General features: G+C 65.0%; 1 protein-coding gene across 1 annotated transcript; it reads right to left on the bottom strand.

Moving 5' to 3' along the window:
• Nucleotides 1-1,380: 1,380 nt before the first annotated feature.
• Nucleotides 1,381-11,697, bottom strand: NINJ1 (ninjurin 1). Its single transcript, XM_044756848.2, has 4 exons — nt 11,536-11,697; nt 4,199-4,424; nt 3,270-3,432; nt 1,381-2,112 (listed from the first exon to the last, which is right to left on the bottom strand). Exons 1-3 carry the CDS (start codon nt 11,608-11,610, stop codon nt 3,278-3,280), a joined length of 456 nt encoding a protein of 151 aa, XP_044612783.1. The 5' UTR covers nt 11,611-11,697; the 3' UTR covers nt 1,381-2,112; nt 3,270-3,277.
• Between the last annotated feature and the right edge of the window lie 3,537 nt (nt 11,698-15,234).

Genomic DNA, 15,234 nt, shown 5'->3' with positions numbered 1-15,234 from the left:
ACATTAGTCCATGGCATCAAAGGCAGAGTCAACTGAAACTGCCTGGATGAGTGACCAGCGGAGGTGGTTGGGAGGACCTACGTGGAGGACCCGAGGGCTGAGCCCTGACCCCGGAGAGCAGCAGCACATGCCAAAGCCCTGGGGCTGGAGGGCTGTTGAAGTGGGAGCCTGGGAGCTGGTGGGTGGGGAGGTGGGAGGCTGTCATGTGTGCCTGCAGGGGGCACCTGGGACAGGGGCTGTGGGGGGCTGGGATGCATAGGACCACCCACTGCCATGCCTTGTCTCCAATGCCCCCCAGCACCCATGGAAGACAGCCTGGCTTGGTGGCCCAGGACTCAGGCCAGCCATCTGGGTTCACTCCCTCTGGCTGCTTCTGGGAGAACTTCCTGTCCTGGCCGAAGGAGGAACTGAGCCACTTGTTCATTTCTTGGCCACGCCCACAGTGCTGCCCTGTGAGTCCCTTCCTCGGGGCTGCCAGCCAGGTTGGCCACCACAGGCCACCCCACAGAGGCGGTGCCGGGCCCTGGGCAGGGCTGGGCCTGGAAGCCTGGGCCCAGACACCGTCCTAGACGCACAGTGATGGTTGGGTGAGGGGCAAGGAGGACAGGACCAGGTGGACTGCGGGGCTGGCAGAGGGCCAGGTCATAGACAGGAGCCTGACCCCCTGACCCCGCTGCTTCTAGGCAAGAGGGAGGGGAAGGTCAGATGTGCCCCCGGTAACCAGTGTGGGGGGGATCACCTTGCAAACCCTCTTTATGGGACATCCCGACGCTCACAGGAGCGGAGTGCTGCTGTGTTCTGCAGTCCCCAGCACTTTTTCAATCCTATGTCATCCACGTCCCTATGATTTTTCCTGCAATTTTTTAAAGCAAATCCCAGAAGTGGATCATCCCACCCATAAACACTATGTGGGAGCTGATCACTCAGCCCCACAGAGACCACCACAGGGTCACCTGGAGGGCAACCCCCTCCACATGAGAGCAGGGAGAAAAGCAACGGGCAAGGCCACATGCCCACCCCAGGCCCCAAAGGCTGCTTGGAGGAGGGGGCAGAAGGTCGTGGGGGTTCCCAGGTATCCCACCTGGAGGGGACCTGGTAAGGGCCTTGCTCCCTCAGGGAGATGAGGGGTGGGGCCAGTGGAGGTTGGGAAGGAGGGGACAAGGGGGCCACAGGGTGGACTGAAGGAGTTGGGGGTTCTAGCCAGGTAAGGTGAGGACCCTTGGGACAGGCTGGCCCCCCAGAGACAGCACCTGGCCCTTGTTGGGGTCTCCACAGGGTCAAGGCCCACCTGGTGCCAGGCCTGCTCTCCTTGGCTCCCTCGGCCTGACCGAAGGGCAGCGCTGGGCAGCACTGTGGATAGAGGACATGCAGACTGCAGGAAACATGAGAGTGCTGGAACTTTCCATAGGGGCTGGTCAGGGGTCACAAGGCCAAGTGCCCTGAGGACACGTGGGGGTGACATCGAGATGCCAATGGAGGCTGGTCCCCTCAAGGTCACAGGCTGGAGGGCTGGCAGGGGGCAGTGGTCACGGGGCAGGGCTCAGGCTGCAGAGGAGGGGAGGACGGCACTGGGAGCCGCAGGAGGAGCATCAGCTTTACTGGTCGTTCATGCTTAGAAAAGTGGGGGCCTGGACCCCTGAGGAGGAGCTGGGGTCCTGCCCAGTCACTGCTGGTGGAGAGTATGTGCAGGGCCTGTGGCCACTGCGGGGACCAAGGGGGCCTGGCGGTCCAGTGTCCTGGGTCAGGAAGCACGGAGGTTGTGGGTGACCCACAGTGGCCACACAGGAGGCTGGTAGAGTGAGCGGCATCTCCTTGTCCCTCTGAAAACATCCTGAGACCGAGGTGGCCCCGGCCCCTTGCTGCCCATCCTCGGGCCTGCATGTGTCCGTGGTGGCCATGAACCTTCCAGGGGCTCTCCGCCCCATGCTCCAGGAGGAGAAGCAGCCAAGGACAGAACAGGCCCCACGCCGGCCAGAGTGACCCAACCACATGAGGCTTGTCCTGGACTAGGTCCAGTGGAGTCAGCCTGGGCTCTGGTGGTTTCGGGGAGAGCTGCCCACAGGGCAGCAGGTCCAAAGGGTGAGGAGGCTCCTGGGCACAATGTGGGGGGATCTGCAAAGAAGAGAGAGGAGAGGCATGAGGGCCTGGGCTGGAGGGGCTCCGGTCCTGCCTGGGGACCCTGCCTTAGCCGTGTGTCCAGCGAGCAGCCCACGAGCACTGGCACCGCTCCAACATTGGAGCCAGAAAGGCTCAATTCTGACCTGGGCAAACCTCAGTTTCTCCTCCTGGGTCATGGTCAAGATTTAGAGACTGGCCCCACACACTCTGGCAGGGCCCTCGGAGAGCAGGGGCCGGTGCCGTGGGGCTCGTAGCCTCCTCACTGGGCTGATGCTCGGGGAGAGTCAGGATTACTTGGGGTACACAGCAGGCAGTTAATAAATGGCCAGGTTGTCACGCCATGAGCGAGGGTCCAGAGGGCTCTGTGGAGGACAGACTTAATAGCGAACTGGGACCAGCAGCTGGGCAGCAAATCGGACGCCAGCCGGGGCCGATGGCCACGGTGTGGGCCAGTGGAGGCCAGAAACTTCCAGCTGGGCCGTTCAAAGGCCCCACTCCCAGTGTCCTGCCTCATCATCGGCTGGGCCGCTCTGGAAGATCTCATACGCCCCGACACACGGGGCTGAGACAGCCCCTGTCCATTCTGCCGTAGGGCATCGCTGCGGGACAGATGTTGTCAGTGGTGCCCACCCGTCCTCTGGGGCAGGCCCAAGGAGTGACCACTGGGCCTGAGGGCCTGTGGACCCATGGGGTCAGCTCTGGCCAGGGCCCCAGATGCAGGACACTTGTGCCCCACAGCCTGGCAGCTTGCACCAGGCTCAGCATAGCATCGAATTCTGTGACCTCTGTGTCTGCCCTCACGACACTTGGGGGTGCCTGTGTCTGGGCACCCCCTTTGGGCTCCATACAATAGATGTTTCTGTTGAGCATGTTACGAGGGTCACCTGGCCTCCCTGTGGCCCCAGCTCCCTAGCTGGGCAACCTTGGGCAGACCCTTGGGCTCTCTGAGCAAAGACAGTGGCTGAGCATGGTGTGGGGGTACACGCAGCCAGGGCACCCATCCTGTGAGGCCGGGCAGGGGCAGACATGAGGTCACAAGGGCTCCAACTGAAAGGCCCTGAGCCCCCAGGCCTGCTGGTAGGTCAGCAGCCCAACAGGGTGCGCGGGCTCGTGGTGGAGCAAGGCCTGCCCGGCCGGCCCTCCCAGCTCACCTGAGCCCCTACTGCTGGGAGGCCACGTCCACCACGGGCTTCTGGACGCCAAAGGCGGTGATGAAGATGTTGATCACGACAATGACGAAGACCAGGCCGGTGGCCAGGTTGTTGAGGAAGTCCAGCTTGGCGTGCTTGGCAGGGTTGTTGAGGTCGTACTTGACTGCGAGTGAAAGCAAGTGGCACTGTCGGGCCGCCTGCACTCAGCCCAGCACCAGGCCACGGACACCCCTTGTGGGGAGAGCTCTGTCCCTCAGAGAGAGACACGCCCACACCACACGCTGCCAACGGGGCCTGGCCCGGGCCGCCTGCCGTCTGTGCCCTCACCTCTGCAGCTCCGCTTGCTCCGCACATGCACCCCAGGGCCTGGCACCCCGTCAGGCAGCGGAAGGCGCCAGCCCAAGGCCAGGGTTTGGGTCATCAGGCTCACGTGCTGAGCGCCTGTGCGCGGTAATCTAGCTCCTCAAACCTACTCCAGGCCCTGTCCCGACGCCCACTCTACAGACAGGGAGACCGAGGCCACACAGCCAGGCAGAGGTGGGGGTGAGCCCAGCGCCCTGCTGCTCCTAGCCCTGACCCGCACCTGGGGAGCGGCACCACCATCTAGTTCCTGTCGACCACCGTAAGGACTAGCTGGTGCACACTCAGTGCCCCATACACGTCAAGTCTTACTATGTTTATGACACTTTCCTCTGTGTCCTCAGCTTGGGTGAGTGAAAGGACAGGGCGATGGGGGCCCACCAAGGGGTGAACCGGGAGACACATCCAGCACCGTGTGGCTGAGTGAGGAGGACTGGCAAACCCTGATATGCTCAGAGCATATCAGGCAGTGAGCGCTCCGTCACAAGCGATGTGCAAGCAGACACCAGCCAACTGTTGGCTGGGGCTGCTGCAGGGCCCTCCCACCACCAGCCCCACCCTGCACGCACCGAGGAAGATGAGCAGCACGCCCACACAGATCTGCAGCAGGAGGGAGATGGAGATGAGGACCACCAGGGGGAAGAAGAAGGCAAAGCTCGGGCCCTGCTCCACCACGGCCTTCAGCTGGGAGGCATTCGCCATCAGCAGCGCGATGTCCAGCATGCTCTCGGCTGCACTCTTCTTGTTGGCATAATGGTTCATGTTGATGGGCCGGTTCGGGCCCCTGCGGGGTTGCTGCGGGGAGGGGGTGGTCAGCCTGGGCCTGGGCAGGGGGCAGGGCAGGGCTGCAGGCTTGGCCCCCTCCACCCCCTGCCCTGTGTCCCCAGCCCCCTCTGAGCTCGATCTCCTCCCCAGCAATGGGCAGGGGTGTGGGGCTGGCGCGTGCTGGTGAGGGCTCCAAAGAGAAGTGCTCCTCAACAGAACCAGAGGCCAGAGGACATGTGCAGCCGCCACAGGCCCCTCCTGGGAACCAGGCCCCCAGGAGAGAGGAGCCAGAACGGCCTCAGCACATACTCTGCTTTCAGGCTGGAAAACGCTGCCTGGGGCCGCCCACCATGGGCGAGGCCATCTGGCAGGCTTCCCTGCATGCCCTCGCCGAGGTGCCCGGCCCGCCTCTCCTCCCGTCGGGCTGACAGTTGGTGCCAGGGCGGGAACTGACGTGTGGGGACGAGAGCTGGATCCCGGATTCCTGCACACACGCCCAGATGTGAAGCGAACGTTCCTTGACGGCCATCCCTCCCAGCTGTGCAGAGCACACAGCAGGCGCTCAATAGCTGCCTGACATCTACCCTGCACTTGAGCTTAGCATCTGCCTTAATTTTTTTTTTAAAGATTGACCCTGAGCTAACATCTATTGTCAGTCTTTTTCTTCTTCTTCTTCTTCCCTTCAAAGCCCCCCGGTGCATAGTTGTGTATTTTAGTTGTGGGTCCTTCTAGTTGTGGCATGTGGGACGCAGCCTCAGCATGGCCTGATGAGCAGTGCCACGTCTGTGCCCAGAATCCAAACCGGCGAAACCCTGGGCCACCGAAATGCAGCACATGAACTTAACCACTCAGCCATGGGGCCGGCCCCTTTAATTTTTATTTTTAAGAACAACTTCTAACCACTTTATTGGGTACAACTGCCGTACAAAAAGCTGTACAGAATGACTGCAAACAGCTCGAAGAGCCTGGAGCTAAGTGCGCCCGTCCAGGCCACCACATCCCCGCTCCAGAAGTCCCCTCCCACCCGGTGGTTCCTGTTCCTCCCTGTGCTAAGGACACTGCACGTGAGGCGGCCCTCACAGGGCGGCCAGCGCACGTGCTGCACACTGACCTCTGGGACTCACTCTTCCTTCACGCAAACATCAGAAAACAGGAACACGCGTTCTGACACCTCCTCCCTCAGCGTTCCGGCCTCGGGCAGGTCCCCGCACCCCCGAGTGACCTCCAGGCCCTGAGGCCCCGCCCAGAGGTCACTGCCCCCAGGAAGCCTCCAGACTTCCGCTGGCAGGAGGCCCTTCTAAGCTGCCCCTGGCCGGGCCCCACCCCAGCCCCCAGGACAAACCCGTACCCCTCGGCCCTGGCCCTTGTCCACAGGCGCCCCCGAACCACCAGGCCCAGGACTGGGGCCTCCCGGGACCCGTCACCTGGCGGGCCTCCTGGGGTCACTCGGGAGATCCTGTTTCCAGACTCATGAAAGATGCAGGGATGGAGGCAGGCTGCCCAGGGGGCGCCGAAACAGCCCTGCTACGGGTGGACCCGGTGTCCACACGCCTCTGCTCCACCTCTGGAAATGTCACCTGTGACCGCGGAAAACACACAGCTACAGGAGGGCAGTGCCTCGCTTTTACCTGTGTCTTTTCAAGTTTAAATTTAACCCAGACTAACACACACAGGAGCGAGGGAGGGTGGGCTCTGCTCCCTGCCCCCCTTCCCCTCGCCGACGGCGCTCTCAGCAGCATATCCACCTGGTCTGAAATTCTAGACGCCAGAGTCCAAGGGGAAGCCTCCTCCAAGGCCCAGGTCCCTGGTCCCGCTCTCTGCGGCCTTAACACATGGCCGAGCCCCACCAGCACCCCACTTTGCCTTCCCACAGGGGCCTCCAGCTGCACTCACAGCTGGGTGGGCGGCCCCCACGCCCGGCGTGCCCAGGGCACGAGGCTGTCCCCATGCTCCGCTCTTGCAAAGCCGCGTGGCTGGTGACACCTCGTCACGTATGTGCTCCCAACACGCATAAACCAGAAATGCCAAAGTGGGCTCACCCCCAGCGCTCACCCCCGTCCCCAGTCCCGGAAAAGAGCCGGGTGCCGAGCTCGAGAGGAAATGCCACCTGCTGGGGCGGGGGAGCCACACACACACACGCGTGGAAACATACACACATGCCTGCACACACGTGTGCACCCAGGCTTGCCGCGCAGGCCCCCGGGCAGGAGATGGAACATCTTTTTATTCTGAGCTCCCTAAACCTTTATTTCACAGCCATGTGGCCACATGAAGACTGAAATACAGAATGACACTGCCAGCACCCCCAGCACAGGGAGCCTGTCCCCCACTGTGCTCACACCCACTGCCTGTGGGTAAACTGAGGCCACACAGGGAGGCGCCTTGTCCAAAGCCAACAGCAAGTGAGGGCTGTGCAGGGATTTCAACCCAGGCCCCAGGGCACAGAAGCGCTGGTGGCTCACACCACGGTCCCGGCGGAGGGGGCAGGGGTCAGGCCTGTGTGGGGGCTGAGCGTTGGGAGGGCCCTGCCCCAGGCTCCAGCCGCGTGGCCTCAGCACAGCCAGCCCCTCTGGGCCTCAGTCCCCACGGAGCCACAGAGCGAAGGAGCAGGCGACGGGAGGCTCTGGGGGTCTGGCCTCTGCCTCAGAGCCCTGGGTGGCAAGCAAGGGCCCTGGCCCACAGGCCCCTCCAGATGCAGGGCGCTTCCTGCCCACGCGGCCATCTGCTTCCAGTTCAACCTGTAGTGATAAGGAGCAACGGCCGGCTGGAGGCTGCAGGCCGGGGGGCTGGGGGCCTGTCAAGCCCCAGCTCACCACAGCCTCTGTGTGGCCTTGACAACGCACTCCCCCTCTGCTGGCCTCGGGCTCCCAATCTCTATGCCGGCAGCACTCTGGAAAGCTGTGCTCCCATCGAATCTGCCACTAACCTGAGAGGGAGCGTTATTTTCCCTTCTACAGCGTGGGGACGGGGCTCAGAGGGGGCTGCCCAGGGCCACCTTGAGGAAGGGGCAGATCAGAATTCAGACCCCACCTGTCTGCCCCAAAGCCCAGAGCTGCCCGGGACACGGCACATCCTCGTGTCCCCCCTGGGGAGGGGGCTGCAGGGCTGAGCCGCTTCCCCCACCACGAGCTCTGGGCCATGGAAGTGACCCCTCTGTGGGCAAGTCCCAGGGAGGCCACTGTCTTGGGAGGCCCACTTGGGTCGGAGGGCGATTGGGGGCCCCCTCCCACAGGTCCAGAGCCCTGTGGGCCTGGACCATCTGCCCCCTCACCCCGGGCTGCCAGGAGCCACTCTGGGAACTTCCCACAGAGACCACGGCCTGTGCAGAGCAGGGAACAGGCATCCTGCTTAATGCGTCCCGGGGCCACGGGCCTCAGTGGAGGTCCCAGGACTGGGCGAGCTGGCTGAGCTTGGGACGCGGGGTTTCTCTTCATGCCAGGAAGAAGCCTTGTGGGGAGGCAGCCGGCTCCGGAGCCCACCGTCTGAGGACAGGAGGCCTTGTGGCAGCTGTTCACAGGAAGTTGGAGGGGAAGCGGGGCCACCTGGGCCAGGGCCACACTGCGGGGCATCCTCAGCCTGGACAGGGAGGGAGTTGGGACAGAAGCAGGATTTGAACCCAGGTCTACGGCACTACAACCACCAGTTCTGGGCGCAGCACAAGTGATGCTCTCGTCCAGCCCAGGCTGCAGTGGGAGAAGATGGGGGGCTGCTCAGGGCCTCCAGCTTAGCCGGGGTGGTCTGGCCCACCCCCAGCCTCCTGCTCGAACATACCCTGCTTTCCTGGGAGACAAGGACAGGCCAGGCAGACGCTCGCTGAGCCCCTGCAGGACGTGGGGTGTTGATTACTGACTCCCTAGAACCCTGCCTGCCCCAACTCTGCCATGGACTCCAAATCCTGGGAACAAGTTTGGAGCAAGGAGCCCACATGAGGTTTCCCACCTGCCCTCCCAGAGCCTGAGACCAAGGCCCCCAACAAACAACCCACCTCCTCTCTATCATCCCTGAATCCCGCCACACCACGGACCAGTAGGGGGACGGCTCTGTGCCTCAGTTTCCTCCTCTGTGAAACAGCCAGACAGGGGACTGAATGGGAACTCAGAGACTGGGTGGCCCCCGGAGCACAGCTGGCACGAGGCAGGGCTGGACATTCCTCTCCCTCGCCACCCAGCCCTCACCGCTTTGAAAGACTGCACCGAGTCGTAATTGACGCCTGACACAAATCTGCACCAAGTAAGGAAAGGACGAGCCCGGGAAATGGCCGTGTGAGCTGAAGGGCCCCGGGGCCCCGAGATGCAGCCCCTCCTGTGCAGGGCCCTCCCCTCGGGCTCAGCAGGCACCAACGGATGGGGGGTTGCGGGGTCCTCCCCTCTGAGGTGGGACCTGAAGACGGAGCAGGGTCTGGGAAGGCCTGTGTTGTCCCTCGTCCGACCCACCTGCATGGGCACGAGCTGCTGTGCCCCGGCCTGGGCTCAGCGTGACAGCACCCGCCTCGGGCCACACAGGCCCTCCCCACTGCCCCGGCCCGGCAGGAAGTCCCCCAGGGGGGTTCCCACAGCAGCTGGGCCTCGGGGCCGGGCTGGGCTGGGCAGCCTCGCTTCCTGTGGGCTCAGCAGTGGCTGGCAGTGACCTGGCAGCCACGTCAGGGCTGCCTTTAGAACTTGGCCAAGGCCCCGGTGGCCTCGGGATCTGCCAGGAAAGCAGAAATGGGAAAAAGAGCTAACTTCCCCAGCAGCTGAGATGGTGTACAGCCCAGAAGCGGCCACTGGGCCCCGTCCCTACTGTGTCCCCACGGCTGCCCCCAAGCCAAGACACAGCCGCAGTCATTTTCACAATAAAGGTGATGTTCACTGTTCTTCCTGCCAGTGGCCAAAAGGGACTGACGTGAGGAGGATGCTGACCGCCTCCCGCAGGGCCCTGGGGAGCCCAGCCTCTCGTGGGGGCTGTGGGGGCGCGGCACGCAGAGGGGCATCTGCAGGACCCCCAGCAGGCGCGTCTGCCCGGGGGTTACACCTGTGACTCTTCATCGAGCCCGGCCACCCTGGGAGGTGTGAGACCCGCTCCCCTGCACAGAAGAGGAAACTGAGGCTTGAGGGTCTGCACGTGCCCAAGGCCATACAGCACGGCCTCCCCAGGCTGACAGGGGCTCTCAGCCTGGGCCTCCCCGTCAGATGTGGTGGTGGCTAGGCAGCACCACCCTGCTGTCCAGGGCTCCCGCTCGGGTGCAGATGTGTCCCAAGACCCCGGGGTTTGTCCCTCAGGTTTGGGCACCAGGGGGCGTGTGTCACAGAAGAACCAGGAGAGGCGCAGGGGGAGGCCGTGCCTGTCCACTGGGGGTCCTGCACCAGGAGGTGCTGCCTGGCACTATCCCGGGAGAGACGGAGTGGCAGGCGGGAGGTGAGGAGACCTCCACGTCCCCACACCAGCCCTCTCATGCCCTGTCTCACAGACAAGACACGGGATCAGAGCCACGAGCGGAGAACACGAGGCAGGGTCTGAGGGGGCCTGGCCCAGGTGGGTGAGCCAAGAGCCTGGAGCCCAGCGCCCTCCCAGCCTCCCGGCCTCGACTGGAGACCCCTCACGGCTGCTCCCTCTGCCTGGGACGCCCTTCCCCACATGGCACAGGGCCATGCCCACAACCCGCTCAGTCCACCAGGGCCTGGCGCCGAGGTCCCCACTGTGGGGAAGCCTTCCTGACCTCCCCACCCCCACGACAGCCTCGGGGAGTTCACACTCTGACCCTGGCTCCTCGCCTGGCTGCGGTCAGCTCTGTGGGAGGGGGCTCCGTGGTCGTGTCTCCCCTGCTTGGCCCAGACAACGCCGTGACCCCCGAGCACATCCATCTGCCCTCCCTGGGCCTGAGACGTGCCAGGACCCACCAGCGATGCACTGGTCCTGCCTGCTGAGGCCACGGGGAGCAGAGCGGGCTCAGGGTGAAGGGCGCAGCCGAGGGTCGAGGGGAGCAGGATCCCCTCTTTTCACACTGGCTTCTGGGCACTTGCCCCGTTTGTTACCTGTCTGTCCCCTGATGTGCTGCCCCCACTTGCCCAAAGGCAGGCAGGGCTGATCCTTTTCAGACCATCGATAGAAGGCCCAGAGAGGTGAAGCAGCCTCCCGGAGCACACACAGCCCACTGCTGCAAAGTGCTCACGCCGGGGTCGCTGCACCTCCCATCAGTCCTCAGTCTCCTTGCCTCTAACCCAGGGACGAACAGCCTGTGTCACCCCAGGGCTGTCAGGTCCACTGAAGGGCCTGCACAGCGGCTGGGGTCTCCTCGGCAAGGCTCCACCAACGATGGAGAGGATTATCCTGCAGGGCCAGGGGCACAGGGAGGCCTGCCCCCTCCACTCCGATCCCTGTCCCCAGCCTAGCTCAGCCCCTGGTCCTCATCCCTGAAAGTGGCCTGTCCTCACAGCATGGCATACCGCTGGTCACTCACACCTGGACAGTGCCAGTCTCTGCCCCGATCTGGTTCACGTCGCTGAGGGGCCACCGTCCTTGCCCCCAGCCCCGGGGGCCAGAAACCGAAGGAAGGTCCAAAGTAACAAGTAACCCGCAGGCCGTGCCCCGGGCTGGCCGCACACACAGGCGCGGGCAGTGGGGGCGGGAGAGCAGGCACCGCGGGCAGGACGGGGCGGGAGGGCGCCGGCTCCCACGTGGGGCGGGACCCCGGGGGCCTCCCGGTGCCCGCGGCCTCCAGGCGGGCGGCAGGCTCTGCACAGGCCGCGGGGCGCGCGGGTGGCGAGAGCAGCGGCCACGGCGGCCGGAGTTCCCCATCGCGCACCAGGTTGCGCGGCCGCGGCGGACTCGAGGGTGACGTAACCGTCTGCCGGCCGCTGGCCCGGGGCCCGGAGGCCGGATCCTGCGCGGCCCGCGGACTCAAGTGAGCGGGATGGAAGGCGGCGCCAGGCCCCCGGCCGCGCGGCTCTGCGTGAGCCGCACCTGGCCCGCCCTGCGCCCGCTCACCTGCAGGGGTGCCCGGAGCCCCCGGGACCACCGCCCGGGCCCCCGACGGCGCGGCCGAGGCCCGGGGCGCGGGGAGCCCCTTCCCCCCCAAGTGCAGACGCGGCGCGCACAGGTGCCCGGGGTCGCGGGGCGCGGGCGCCGGCCAGGCTTGCAGCGCGGCGCGGGGCTGGGGGCTCACCCGGGCGTCCGGGGAGTCGAGCGAGCCCGGGTGCAGCTCGCCGTTAAGCTCGAAGTCCTCGGGGACCGAGTCCATGCTGCGTCCGCCTGGCCGCCTCGCTCCGGACCAGAGCGCCGCCCGCGCCTCCCCGCGGGGACCCGGCGGCGCTCCCGCCCCCGGACCCGCCCGGGACCCGCCCCCGGGGCGGGGAGGAGAGCGCGCGCCGCTGGTACCGGCCCCGCCCCGCCGAGCGGCCCCCGTGTCCCCTGGGGAGGCCGGGCCCCTGGCCTTGGGGTGCCCTGCGCCCGCACCCGCACCCGCCGCTCCTCCGGCCCTTGGCGGTCGGCCCTTGTGTCCCAGAGAGGCCGAGCCTCCAGGCCAGCCGGGTGCGGACGGGCCGGGCGGTATCTCCCGCGCTGGTACGAAGGCCCCCGGGCCGCTGTGTCCCCCCGGCCTGACCTCGGCCCCGCCCCGGGCCCAGCTGCCTTGCGCCCCTCCTGAGTCGCGCCCCGACGTCTGCCGACGTCTCCACAAAGGCCCGGAGTGCGCGGGGAGCTGAGCCTCCGCCCCTGCGTCCTCCCAGCGGCCCTGGGGAGGGGTCACCCTCCCGCCGGCCGGGCTGGCCGACTCTAGACCCTGAACCACCGCATAACTGTGTGGGCTCAGGCAGGTGGCTTGACCTCTCTGTGTGTCAGCTTCCCCATCCATGATGGGATGGCATCAGAGAGAGTCAGCAGCAGGGCTAAGGTCAGTACGCAACACGTTGGGTGGCCCCAGGTACAGGCTGTCCTTTGTGTCTGGCATGGCGCAGCCGCTATGTGCCAGGCCCTGTTTAGGTGCTGGGGCTGCAGAAGGCAGCTGAGTGGGCCGGGGGCAGCCGGGAGGTATGTGGGGTGGCCCTGTGTGGGGCCAGGAGCTTCGCTTCTCTTACAGCCCTGGACAGTCAGCATGCCCCCCGACTCGACCAGGTGGAAACTGAGGCATGGCACGTGGACACCGTGGGTGCTGGGACCTAGTGCCTGCCTGGCCAGCGATGGCCCTCCACACTGGGGGCAGAGCCTCCTGTTCTCCCCTGCCTTACCCCTGCTGCCAGGGGGATTTTCTAAGTGGAAGTGAAAGTATGGAAAATGCAAGTCACTCTGGAGATTTATCGGAAAAAAGGGATCTTCCGCTAAGCCCTGGTCTGGACCTTGCTCCTGACCCGCAGGCATGTCCACACCACCTGTGCTGGGGCTGGGCTGGGGGCAGCGGGGTGCTGAGGGCCTGGCCCAACCCCAGCTGGGCCCGCCCGCTGAGTGAGGAGGCTGGTTCCTCGTCCGCTCAGGAGGTGGCTGGACTCAACTGATCCCTCAGCATCTGCCCATCTGGGGGGCTTGGGGGCCAGGGCGTGGAGGCCGCCATGACCACGCCCCAAAGTCCGCAGCCCACGGGTCAGGCTCCCAGGCCTCCGTGGTGGGCAGGCGTGGACCCCCAGGTCGCCCCGGTGGCCTCACTAGACAGCTGGCTGGTCCGAGGGGCATCGGGTCTGCCCACGCACGGCTGTCCCATGAAGGAGATGTTGCTATTGACTCACTTCACAGCTGGGGAAACTGAGGCTCACAGAGGTGGCACTGCCTCGATCTTGCCTCAGGGGTCCAGTGAGCAGGGACAAGCAGCCCAAGGTGAGGGGCGGGGGTTCAGGCAGGTCTGGGCACGGCCGTTGCAGCAGCCGTTACTGTTACTCCCACAGAAACCACGCCTGCCAATCGCAAGCAGCTGGAAATCTAGATTTTAAAATGTTGGCACCATTTTTGCAAAAGCACTTGCCCCTCCCACGGGCGTATGGGCCAACCCCCCCCCCCCAGGCCCGGGAGAGGGTGGCAGGAGAGAGGGCACTGAGGGTACGGGGGAGGCTGGGGTAGTGCAGGTGCAGGGGGAGGGCCAGGAGGGCCGGAGGGGAGGCGGGGGTCTTGGCGGGCAGTGCAGGGCTGCTGTGGGAAGGCTCAGGGCACTGGGTCTCACCTGTGGGCCCCACAGCAGCTCCGAGCCCAGGTGCTCTGTTCCCTCTGTCCAGGAGGCCAGAGCGATGCACCAGTGGGGCCTTTAGACCTGGACTCCGTCCGACAGGCCCCCCGGCCTCGCAGTGGTCCTCAGGGAGGGACTTCCCTGGTCTGCTGAGTTGTTCTCCTCTGTCTGTGAAGTGTCTCCTGTTTCCCTGAATCTTCCCAGGACAGATGGACAGGGGCTGTGCCCACCGTGTGTTCCCACATCTACGTGGTTTCATGTCCTGCTGGAGAGACCGGCGTGGGTGTCCAAGACCGGTTCTCAGACACTGGACCATGGTGAGGACCCAGGGGGAAGGGACCATCGGGGAGGGTCCCGGGAGAGAGCGTGGGCACCGCAGACACGCGCAGCGTGGGGTCGAGGTCACCTGCCCCGTCTGAGCCGTGATGAAGTGACCCAGCCCGTGTGAAGCCAAGAGTGCGGCGGGCTCCACCCCAGGGGGGTCAGAATCCAGGACGCCCAGCGCCGACGTCGTTGGGGCCGGGAAGACATGTGTCCGGACAAACCACAGGGCAGGTGGGGGGGGCCCTCTCCCTCGCCCAGAGGCTGCAGGCGGGGATGCGTTTCTGCGACGCAGGGGGAGAGCCGGGCTGGGCCGCTGGGCTGAGCAGGCAGGCCTCCGCTCCGGCCCACCTGTGGGGGCTGGCTTCCCACTGCGCTCCCGGCCCCTTGTTTTCTTCTGATACAGCAGATCTCAAGCCTATTTTTCTATATGTGTTATATTTTTCATTAACAAATGTTTTCTTTTTAAAACACAGAACATGGATTGTAACACTCCCTTCTCCCCTTCAATCCTATTTGAAAAAGTAAATCAGATTATGTCACTGGCCAGGTTCAATCCCTCTGAGATCTCCCAAAACTCCACACTCCTGGACCCTGCATCCCCCGCCCCTCGTCCCCTACTGCCCTACCTCAGGGCCTTTGCACTCCCGTTTTCCCACCTGAGATCCCGCCCTCAGGCCTCCGTCCCAGTGGCTGGCTCCTTCCTGTCCCCTGACTGCAGACACCTGTCTGCAGCGGCCCTCTCCTCTTGTCCTGGGTCAGCGCCTGGGGGCACTGTGCTTGTTTGCTGGTGTATTGACCGCCCCGCCCAGACGCAGAGTCCCAGGCAGGCTGACCCTCTGCCCACGCCAGGTGGCTGCCCGGGGCATGCCCTGGCCATGTCTGCTTTGTCCAACCTCCAGGTGTCCCTCAGCACAGCTGGCTCACCCAGCCCATGCTCCAAAAACCACTAATGACAGGGCTGCGTATTCTTGGCCCTGACGTTGACCACAGACTCAGGCCACGAAGCCGCTGGGCCACAGGTGAGCACTGGAGCAAGGACGGGTGTCTGGAGCCCCGGTGGGGCAGGTGGTCTGTGGTCTGACGAAGAGATTTCCCTGCTAGGTCATGTCTAGTCTTGGGACCCCCTTCCTCTCCCAAAGGTCAGCTGCTGGCCTTGGCCTGTCCAGGGAGCCGGCTGGGCTGAGGGCCCAAACCTGGGCCACAAGGAGGCCCCATGAGCTCCTCCTTAGTAAACTCCACTCCAGGAGCTCAGAGAACAGTTGCTGAGGGGCCAGTGGGGCCCGAGCACTCCAGCCCGCAGCTCCGTCTGCCTGTGTCCCCCTGCCCGAGGACAGAGCCCCCTCATTCTCCAGGTCTTGGGACTGTTTCCTCCAGGAAGCCCCCAGGTCTCTC

The sequence above is a fragment of the Equus asinus genome, chromosome 23 (assembly GCF_041296235.1).
Source record: "Equus asinus isolate D_3611 breed Donkey chromosome 23, EquAss-T2T_v2, whole genome shotgun sequence".
NCBI lineage: Eukaryota > Metazoa > Chordata > Mammalia > Perissodactyla > Equidae > Equus > Equus asinus.
This window is presented reverse-complemented; position numbering and strand designations above follow the sequence as displayed.